This window comes from Micropterus dolomieu, linkage group LG11 (assembly GCF_021292245.1).
Source record: "Micropterus dolomieu isolate WLL.071019.BEF.003 ecotype Adirondacks linkage group LG11, ASM2129224v1, whole genome shotgun sequence".
In the NCBI taxonomy this organism is placed as follows: Eukaryota; Metazoa; Chordata; class Actinopteri; order Centrarchiformes; family Centrarchidae; genus Micropterus; species Micropterus dolomieu.
In genome coordinates this window covers 23,584,294-23,595,891 of record NC_060160.1, presented here as the reverse complement: position 1 = coordinate 23,595,891, position 11,598 = coordinate 23,584,294, and the positions used below count along the sequence as shown (strand labels likewise).

The window sequence follows — 11,598 nt, the reverse complement described above, 5'->3', positions numbered from 1 at the left end:
CAAGCATGTAACAATATTCTCCATAACGCCATCAGTAAGGTGCTCAAAATCCTTAGTAAAACCATTTGGCTTTGAAATGCCACTCACTTTACAGTGATCGTAAATCTGAGTCATAGCACTGACATGGCTGTTGCTGAAAACAATATTAAAACTGATTAGCAGCAGCCACAGTCAGCTACATTACAGTAAAGATTCCCACCCTGCTGGCAAGGCTCTCGAACTAGTGGACAAGTGCACAAGGTGCTCCTTCAGAGCAACAGAAGCAGCTATGGTTGTGTTACCCAGGAAGTGATTGATCGGGTAGTTACAAACTCCAACTTCTGTGAGTGGAGCAGACAGACAGACAAACACAGAGCAAAGGTTTAAAAAAACATAAAGACAAAAACTTCACAACTAAAGCTAGTAGTTTGTGTAGGAACACACTCCCCCCCCCCAAATCCCACTGGCCCATCACTCAACCCGCCTGCCTGTCCTGTTCTATTCTAGCTGTGAGCAGGATAATAATATATCTGTATTTAAATACACACAAAGCCTATACAGGCAAGGGGACCACCACACAGGAAAAACAAGATTATACACCGAGCAGGGAGAGATGAAAACCAGTCAAATGAAAAAGAAAAAAAACTAATCAAAGTTACATCATACACAGGCTCTGGAGGTTATTATGGTGAAGGAGAGACACTGAGCTCTGAATACTTGTTGATCAAGACCAGACCAGAGTGGGCAATGCCAGACACGGGGGCACCAGAATGGCTCCATTTTAGCAGACAAATTAAAAATGGTCATGACTCAAGTCTCGTCTGTGGTCAAACATCACAGATATATTTGACTTCAAACTGAACGAAAATGAAATTTTAATTAGAATATTGCTGTTTTAATTGAGATTTTTAATTTGAAATGTATTTAAAACATCAAAGATTTCATTTGTTTTTCCAAGTCACTGGTTAATCGAGAGGCAAAGCAAGAAAACAGGGAATCATTTGGAAAATGATTTGGACTTGATTGCGTGCTAAAACCCCTGTGAAACAAAACACAAAAAATAAAAGTAAAATAAAAACAATCAGCTCACATAAATGTAATTTTCAGATTGTATTAAGATCCAGTTTAGATTTCTCACTATGGTCTGCTTTGGGCCTGGTTCAGAGGTCTGAGCTAGTGGACTTTGTTGGTCTGGCCTGGTCTTGACACAGTTTAGGATGTGATGTGTTAGATTTGCCATCCCTGCCTACATGCCCATACTGAAGGCGTGCATTTCGCGGTGGAAGTGCTGGGTGGGTTCGGACAAAACCAGGCTGGAATCCAGACAAGGGTGCCAGACACGGCCGAGGCCCAGTGAAACCTCCTTTACCAGGTTATGTACCGGGTCGCCCTCCATGCACACAGACTGGTCTGGATCAAAGTCGATGCTCTCCTCAGAGACGGTCAGGACGCGAAGACTAGAGCCTCGCAGCCGAGAGATGGCCACCAAGTTATGGGACCATACAGTGTAACCTACGGAGAGAGATGAGTTCAAGGAGATTTGATCAATCTAGCCAATATTATGGATAAATAATCACTACGCAACAGCTTTACACTCATACAAAACATGCTATTGAAAGTAAGCTCTTCATGTTTGAGATTTTGCTTCTTATACAGGAAACTGCTATCCCACAGATATCAAGCAAGCCTTAAAGCTGCTTTTATCAATCCTTTCACATAAACCATGAATGAAATGAAATGTTAAAAGATGTCTCTCATATTGATGAACCAACAGATTATAACCACCCTACTGAGCGTAAGAGTTTTAGCTTCTTTCAGCTCACGGTTTTGGTTTTTTGCTGCAAGCTACTTTTACCATTTGATTCACTCTCACCACTCTAATCAGCTCCAAATATAGCAGGAAGTGGTTTTCAGCAAAGATAAACCCACTGTGCGCTGCATGCACATCATCAAACACCTGACAGACAAAGTTAGAACATATTATTTCAGGGTATATACAGGAATCCTGAAGTAAAATTCAATACCTTTTTAAGACCTTTTCAAGACTTTTTCCAACATATTTTAAGACGGCCGTGCCACTTTGAGCTGTAACCGATTAAATCAGCCACACATTTGAGGTTTTAAAAGGAATTTACGTATATTTATTGCCTATATGTCATCAGGTTGTAACGCCACCTAAAAATTGAGGCATTCACCAACTCTCTCAGTTGCCTAGAACAGCCTGTATGGGCCAACTGTTCTCTATGTGAAGGACTGGTCAGATTTCCTGCGAAAAGTAACTGTCTTATATAGGCTATGACGTTTATGTACGCAAAATTACAGCAAATCATGTGAAACAGTGTAATTTTGTGTTTTAGTTGGTTTAAACTAGATAATGTGATCTTGCCTGCAATTTGTGATAACTTTCACCATCCAGTTGATCAATACAACAAAATTCAAATAGGCCAGGAGGGAACAAAGATGAAGAGAATAAACGGAGTGATGAATAACGTAAGTAGTCTAGCCGGTGTAGCACAGACACAACCTGGAGGAGGAACTAGTCTAAATGACTGTATTAGTATAACATTCAATTGAAAGTATATTGTTAATTTAATAGTAAACTAAAAGTTTGATATTAATGTATTCATTATGCTACTACTAGTATATAACTTACCACTAGTATAATATTAATTCAAATTACAGCTGCTTCAGTTTGGGGTTGTTTTTAATTCATTAACTGTTTATGCAGAACACTGAGTTCAACATTTATAAAGTTTGTTGCAGCACATCAAGCTTTTTTTTTAATCCCGCTCCATCCAGGCTGTGATTGATCTGTTCACAAAAAGTGACACTGAGGAGAGCATCGGCTTTATGAAAAGTTGAATTTGTTTCAATAAAAAAAAAAAAAAAAAAGCAGAGATTTAGCTAAATAGCCGGCTAACATTAGCCAAACCCACACGCTCCTTGGATTTTCCCCTGTCTTACCGATTCTGCTTCTTGCTTTTTAGGAACGGGGCTGTTCAAAGTGGCCACAGAGCGACCGGCCAACCGGGTTAATCCCGTTACTACTGATCACCACTCCCACTATGTTTTGGACGATTAACATTGAGGGTCCGGCGGGGTGGGAGATTACGGTCGGTTGTACTCTTAAATCATTTTCTGGTTCGCATGGATCTATTTTTTGGAGCGTTTAAGAGTGAAATAGGCGCACGGTAGATCCCTGCGCCTAACGTTACAGAAACGAATCACAGTCGCTACTCACTGCCTGTCTAGTATTTTTGGCTATGCCTTATAAATAAATACGTTCACCTACACTTTCAGCAAACAAACAGGATTTTATTATTATCTTCAAAATTTAATACCTTGTTAAATGGCTAAATAAATAATTACTTTTTAATGGCCTTAATTTTCTCAAAACTGATACATTACCTTTTAAGACTTTTTAAGACCCCGCCGACACCCTGTATTTTGCAGTTAATGAGACAAATATTTTTCCTCAGGAGTTGGTGGAGAGCAAAAGAATAGTGAACATCAGGTGGCAAGTAACACAACTCCACATGAATGCTAATGTTGCTGTGTCAGCTGGATGTGTAAATAGCAGAGGTGGGTAGAGCAGGACAATATTCCCACTGTGTATCCATCAAGTGTGATTACAAGATTTTGCATTAATATTATAGCCTGTTAGTACTCCAATAAGTAACGATTGTTTAAAAATACAAAATTCTTTTCTTGTTGTCACCGATATTAAATTACGATTTGGCTACCAAATCAAATTAGGAGATAATGCTGTGATGTTTCATAATATACTGGCTATTAAATAAGTACAGGTGCCTTCACTTCTTCACCTTTACCTGAGGAAGATCATCTGTGGTTGAAACATTACATCAGTCACATCCACATGAAATAGTAGTTTGTCTTTTTTGTGTGTGCATAATTTGGTCTCTCTTCATCAACGAGCACGACTAGTAAAATGCAGACTGCTCCTACACAGTTAGTTTGAATATTTACATTAAGGAAGAAAGCAGGAGGAGTTTTTAAGCATGATATACTGTGTGTAGCTATTTATTATTAAACATATTAGCTTTAACACAACAGACACTGCTCTCTGTCAGTTCAGTGTCAGCACGGGGTAGCCTTCACAACTGGATCCCACTGCACCAACACGGCGTCAGATACAGACGCTTTGAGAAAGCCTGACAAAGTGTCAGTCTCGGACGCCCTGGGATGAGACGGTGGCTGCACGGTGCGCCAAATATCTGTAGCCTAAATATTACCTGCTAGCGCATACTACTATGCTGTAGCTTTCCCCATTATTTTGTTCTAACAGAGTCATGTGGATGCAAAAGAAACAATTGTTAAGTGTTCAGCTTAACATGATAGTGGCTGTCCATAGTCAGCCATGGCTTTGGAAAAACTACAGTAGGCCTCATTATCTTAACTTACAAGTACAATGAATGAGTCCGCTGAAAATTAGCACCTCAATTCTTGAAAGTTAAAAATAACAAAAATCACTCAAACCAGCCTGAATCAATTGATACACTATATGTAACCACTACAACCACTAGTATATGCCATCATAAGGTTGGCCTGTCAGAGACCAGAATGAACCTGAAGTCACCTTACTGTGTATATCCTCAAAACAGCAAGCTGAACTCACCATGTATCACGAGTACAGCCAGCTGAGTACATCTCCATGCCAAAAGGACCAATGGGTCTTCGTTCCGATTCACGCTGAGGTCTGGGAAATCGGGATCGTCCCTCAGGAGAAGAAAGTGAGTCAGCGTTTTGTTATACTGCTGAGAGATGAGCTCCAATGTGGCGTCTGTCACCAGTGTGCTGTAACTGTCGAGGTGGAGGCGCTCCAGAGGAAGGCTAGGCTTTAGGACCCTGAGGAGCTCTGAGCTGTCGACTTCCAGGGCCATGATGTACACTCGCAGATTGGCACTCACACGAATCTGGGGAAGATCAGGTAAAACTTGAGCGATGTACACAGGGAGACTTACACTTACTCAAACTGGAGGCAGCAGTGCTGAGACAAAAAGTGGCTATGTAACGGTTGTTTCGTTGGCATAGGCCATTTCAGCAAAGATTCTCAACAAATATAGCAAGAGGCTCAGGGTTTAAATTAGCCGGAATATGCTGGCTTTTTGCAGGCATCACATGTAGTTGCCCGGCAGATATTGAAACGGCAAAAATGGCTGGTGGGAAGTATTCTAAATAAATAAATTCATTAATAGAATATCAACTAGCCTAATTGTGTTTGAACTACAAGTTATGAAGTTGCGCCATAAATAAACACAATACAACTATAAAAGAATAGAGTCCCTGTCTATGTGTGCATTTACTTACTAACACCAGTTACTATTTTTATTTATTTTTTAAGACCTAACTGGAAGTGACCTATTTTTTAAGTTATTGAATTTTACAGGTTTGGAATGCAAAAAGACTAATGCCTTTATTTACAGTAAAACTTCAAGTAATAGCCCGGGTTTTTATTTGCTTCGATCACTGAACTCAACTGCCTATATATGAAACAGGCGTCTATATGGGACAGGCCTTTAATTCCATTTCCCACACAAACTTAACCGGGCGGGAATATTTGGAGGTCCACTTTTGCATTTTGCAGAGAAACACAGAAAGAGATGCTGTCTATTACGTTATAAGGCGCGGACACGGTGGACAGGCAAATTTACAAACACCTGGTAAATAACAGTGAACACACCAGTCCAGATGTCACTCGGTACCACATTGGTTTCGATTTCCATAGGCTTCATCATTAAAATGCACCCTCCACATGCAGCGTGCGAAATCGCGGGTGGAAATTGCGAGTCATTTCAGCAACTTTATAAAACAGAGCCCACTGCTGAAGGAGAATGTCAACATGTCAACAGACACATACAGGGAGAGAGACAAAAAGAGGCAGGGCACACAACTGTGTGTTTGCAGCAGAGATGTGTGTGTGGGGGCGGGGGGAGAGAACTTGGTTAAATAAGAAATAACCTAAGCTACTAGAAATAGAGGTAAATCTGAATTAATTATATTCTGGAACGCAAACTCAGAAGAGGCTGGCCTTGAATCGTTTTTTCCTTGCGGGGGGGCCTATAAGACTGAGATACAAAGACAGTTGCTGCATTACCAGTGCCTTCCAATCGTCCTCTGTAGCCGTCCCTTCTAATGGTTTGAACTCCAGGGCAGCGCCATTGAGCAGCAGCGAGAGGCGATGCAGTGGAGTTCGGCGTGGAGATGCCAGCAGTCCACAAAGCTCAGATGTCAAATCAGAGAAATCCAGAGCCAGAGAATGAAGATTAGATAGACGATCCAACTCTGATGGTGAGATAAGGGGACCTGAAGAAATTCAGAAGAGGTGTTGTGAATTTAAACAGATATACACCAACTGTTTTTTAACTGAAGTTGTAACTGCATTTACACAGTTACAGACAAACGGAGCCAGAAACACGCCCACACATACCCAGCTGGTGGTCCAGTAAACTGAGGTGCTGCAGGGTCTCCGCTGAAGGATTTGACAGGCAGGCTAAAGAGCAGGGAGTCACCAGACCCAGCATGAAGCTACAAGACAACCACCTCAGCTGCCTGCTGTTAGACAACATCTCCATGAACAACTGCTGGATTCTGCAAAGAACACAGGGGAAGGGTAATGAAGAGAGGGAGGGAGAGAATTAACTTCCATTCACTTTACCGGCAAGACTACAGCTTCCTGCCAGTTACATTTAAGACACTATGAGAGCCGTTTATACCAGCTCAAATCAAAATTTTATCCTGAAAATAAACCTTATGAGTGAAGAAAGAAAACCAGGATCAAGAACAGGACACACTTTGTGAAGACAGATGTGTAGAGGTTTCTACATTGAGAATATTTAATATCTGAGCATTCACTCTATTAAACTCTGATGTGACCTTGAATTTAGATAATTCAATTCAGACCCAACACATGGGCAAATTTCATTTGAACCCATTTGGCTTTATTTGGCAAATTTGAGGTTCATGAAAACACTCTGATCATCTGGACTGTGCTGAATCTTCCAGACCTGTCCTATAAAGCAGAACATAGAAGGAATGCACTTACATCACATTTTCACGTGATGCCACCCACCTCATTACCACGGAGTTGCAAAACAAACCCACAGTGATTGCTATGAATGAGAAGTACTGCGATACCAAAAGGAAACGCCATCAAAATTGCCAATGATCTGTTCGACAGTCAATGTATGTTGAAATGGGTCCTCAAATTGTGTATCCTGACATGTGTAGCACAACATTATGGAAGTGGAATTTGACTTAACAAAGCCCAATGTCCCCAAGCCGATGCTGAGATTACCCTGAGTGCTGCCATGAAAATAACTTCTTCCACAGAGTCTAAAAACGTCCCATTAGGGACAATTTACATCATCTTTTGCAATTCTCACTCTATAAACAATCCCTCTTCAGAGACTGCGATCTACATAGTCTACTGCACCTTAGCAGTCTAGATAATACCAAGCATTTGTTGACAGAAAGCTGCCCCAGCCACACACAGTGGGTGTGTTTTAAATAGAAATGTTGTGTGCTGTGGTGACACTGTATGATTACAAACAGTATGAACATCTATCCATTTTGTAAATAAATTATCATTCTGAAATACCACGCAATGTGCACTGTTTCCAATTCCAAACAAGGGTGCCAACAGTGCTGTTTTGTAAAGAATACTCTCCCACACCCACACAAACATCCACTGAATATCAAAGAGACAACAAATATTATTTTGTCCATTCATGCTCTTCCATCAACCAATTACCAATACGATACCATGTTGCAGTCCTATGTAAAGCACATTTGTTTACATTGCAAGTAACCCCTCTATGGATAGAAATAAATCCTGAATGTAACCATTGCTGACATTCAACAGAAAGTGACTTGTGTGTTGCTATACTCAGGCTTACTCGTTGACCTTTTTGTCCCCCTGGTGAATTTGATGCAGGTTGGAGCTGTCCAATAGTCCTTCTTGCTGGAGAACACAAGTGTCTCCATACAGACTCAGCTTCTGCAGGTTTCTAGAGAGAGAGACACAGAGACAGAGACAGAGAGAGAAACAGAAAGAAATACAGAAAAGAAACAAACAAAAAAAAGGTCTTGAATACTAGATTTTCTATGCTAACAAGCACTATACCTTGAGCTGACAGGACAGGTAACTGTGCAAAGATTTGACAGTTACTATGTTAGCAATTTATTCAAAATACATTAAAATAAAGATGGGTTGTTCCTCTCTTGTGGTCAAATCCCGTTTAAACCTTAGTGAGTTGCACTGTGTGGACATCAGCAAATACAAAACTAATGTGTGAAAGTTTTGCGTCCAACAAGACTGGTTTTAGCAAGCTATGTACTTTTAAATGAACAATGGGAAAACTAAAATAATCTCAAAATGTCATCAGTTTGCTTTGTCATCATTTGATGGTGTATCTGGTTCTATCACATGAGTTTTCAAAAGAAGCAACAGTGGCTAGAATAAGGGCTGAGTTTAACCATTTCCAATACAATCAAATTCAGAATGGGGTCGCCTCTACAAAATGTAGCCATTTTGTGCATCTTGTCTAGCCCTGGTTCTGTATATTGCTGGGCCCCCCTCCTATCATGACAGAATTATGGCTGCCATGCACTTTGCTTCACTGCTGTCTGGAGCCCTTTATATAAATCCTGGTACCTGTCTTGTACTGGGCAACAATCAAGTAGCAGTCTATGTGCCAAAATGCTTTGAAAAGCAGCAACCGTAAGCATAGAGGTCACAATGCACCAAATGACATTCTTCCAACCAGACTGTCTACATCTCTTTTGACAATAATCACCAATGCAAGTTGTGGGAAAGGATTATCAACCACATGTGCGACATGCAGCCACACATCAAATATGCCTACCTACTCGGTCCGGTGTGCATTATGTTTCATGAAGCTCAGTTCCTGTAAATCAGCTGAGTGCTAGGCTTCACAAAATACCTCTGCAGCGAAACCAACAGCAGTCTCATGTGCAGCTACTTAAGTGTGCGAAACTGCTATTATAGGAACAATGAGTTACCTATTCTCATTATTTTGAACATGTACCAGGGGAGTTTGCTGAATGTTAGCTGAAGGAAAAACTGTCTCTTTGATAATGTAAGAGCTAAAGTTAGAAATGGCAGCTGGCATTTGTCTTGAGTGGGCAACTGGTTTGAAGTGATAAAAATGGTGATTAGCAGCGAAATAACGAATAACATAATTCGCTAAAATATGGTATATTTCAGAACTGCTTTTAGACATGCTAAAAATACTCACTTGCAAATCCGACTTTTTAAAATTTATTGGTGATTTACTTATTGCAGTCTGGAACTGAGAAACTGAACGGGGCCTGCAACAATTCCTGTTCCAGTACAGACTAGATCTGAATCCAGGTTCCATACTACAACATGCTACCCAACAGTCTGTACTAAATCTAAACACCAACCCTTCATGGCATACTTTTTATGTAAGAAATTGGCACACTTTATGGTTTTGAACTGACAGGAAATAATACAAGTCATGCATCAACGTGTTACATTTCCTAATTATGAGTTGGTGATAGCTTCCTGGTGGCACAGTATTATCCACTAACACCACATGGATGTACCTTTGTCACATGTCTAACATTGTTATGTTAGAATTATGCGCAGCACGGAACTGGGAGACCGGTTAGCTTCGTCAGTAAGTTTCTGAACAGAAAATGCTGGAAACTGCTCAATGAGAAAAAGTCAGACAACAGAAAAAGTTTCAGCCCCCTGAGCAGAGCTAAGACAAGAACCGCACAGCTTTGGATGCGTGCCATTTCAATACTACAAAGCACTGTAGCCTACAATAGAGAATGTGGGAGAAGGTATGGTTATGCACTAAAATCAGGAATTTTAACATTCAAAGTAAAGCTTTCCAGAATAGGAACTTCCACCACAGAAAAAGTGGCCATATTTCATGTATGCAGCACATCCTACAGTATGCAACGACAAACCAGAGAATATGCATATATATATATATAGATATAGATATAGATAGTGGATGTGTGCGCGTGTGTGTCAGTGCTGATATCAGCAAGTCACAGCCAACAAAGCCTTCTGTGGCCACCACCAGTGCTGCATTGTATCTGCTGGTATGAAGACCCCACTGTAACATAGAAAAAAAGACCTGGCAACAAAAGAAACGCAGGCGAGCGTTTGACTTGGCAGTGACAGCGAAGCATACATTATTATTTGATGACTGGAAATGTAAAACAAAGCACTCAAACACCGTTATATTATCAACGTCTTCAGAGATTTAAAGGTAACGCTCCGCCGCAAACACATGACCCGATTACGTAACTCTAAATGTCAGGGTTTGTTTATAGCTAACTAAGCTAGCTAGCTGCTAGCTTGCTGCGACGCACAAAATACTCTGGCATTCCCATAAACGAGAGACTGTCGTGTGAATTCCTGAATATGAATAAAAACAAATACTCAGAAACGTATTTTGGAGCGAATTTAACGGAACGTTACCTGTTGTTGCGGATGCTGGTGAACACACACAACACCTGGTCCAAGTAGGTAGCCATGGCGTCTCTCCATCGCTCGGAGAGCTGCGGGTCGTTATCGGGACCGGGAGGCTGGTCCATCCTGGTGGACGACGGGTCGTTGTTCAGGGGACTAAGATAGCCTTCCACCGGTGCGAGTTCCAGCTGCAGCTCACGGACGAAAGAGCCGAACTTCCGCATGAGGAACTCCAGTCTCGGCGTCTCCTCGGAGCTGGAGCCGCCGCCGTTACAACCACCACCTATTCGCAGTTTGAGCTCGGTCCACAGCGCGGGGTAGAAGAGACACTCCCTCCATCGCGAACACACGGCCGAGGCCCGGAGCTTGTCTCGGTCGGACAGAAAGGAGAATATGTGCACGATAAGCTCGCTGGGCAAAGCCATGGCTCCGACACCCCCGCACAGAGCCATGGCGAGCGAAGAAAACTGTCAGAAAACCAAGCAGGAATAAAATAAACCTTACGACCGCGTTTTAAAATCGGCGCTGCGGCGGAGATTATCAGCAGCGCTTCTTCCTCTCGGTGAAAACAAACCGTTTTTCAGCTTTGCCTTCAATACTATTGGACTGCACCACCCCTTTTCAATGCACGGGGAACAAAACAATCCTAATATACTATTACAAAAATGTCTGGGACAAGGAAACACGTTATCATCTGTGTTTGGTAAAATAACGATGGTATTTATGCAAGAACATTAAGGCATTAGTGATGTTCCACCAGTTTTTTTAAGTAGGCTGTGATCGCATCGCCTCGTTGTCACGTGAATGGTTTGGTCCTAAAGTGTTGTTATTTTTGCCATACTGCCGTGCTCCGCAGGAGGGCGGTGTTTCTCTCCAGCAAAAAAACTGAAGCTTACACGTGATCTTTATTTTGGAGTTTGTCCCCACCCAGACACAACCCCTCCAATACACACCCCACTCAGACACAGACATTACACAGTGAAAACAAAACCACCGCACAAGATAAAATTTAAATCACAACAGCATGGCAGTTTTAAAAATACCTCACAAGAGTACTAGGCTAGTAGTATTTGTTGCTTGAGTATTGCATTGGAATGCCTTGTCAAGCATTTCTGTTATTTTGTCCA

The 11,598-nt window shown here is 41.5% G+C and overlaps 1 protein-coding gene across 1 annotated transcript; it reads right to left on the bottom strand.

The window, feature by feature from the left end:
• Positions 1 to 866: 866 nt before the first annotated feature.
• Positions 867 to 11,059, bottom strand: LOC123978645 (F-box only protein 33). Its single transcript, XM_046061999.1, has 6 exons — positions 10,481 to 11,059; positions 7,896 to 8,006; positions 6,428 to 6,588; positions 6,095 to 6,303; positions 4,616 to 4,913; positions 867 to 1,491 (listed from the first exon to the last, which is right to left on the bottom strand). The coding sequence occupies exons 1-6, from the start codon at positions 10,921 to 10,923 to the stop codon at positions 1,226 to 1,228; spliced, it is 1,488 nt and encodes a 495-aa protein (XP_045917955.1). The 5' UTR covers positions 10,924 to 11,059; the 3' UTR covers positions 867 to 1,225.
• Positions 11,060 to 11,598: the final 539 nt, after the last annotated feature.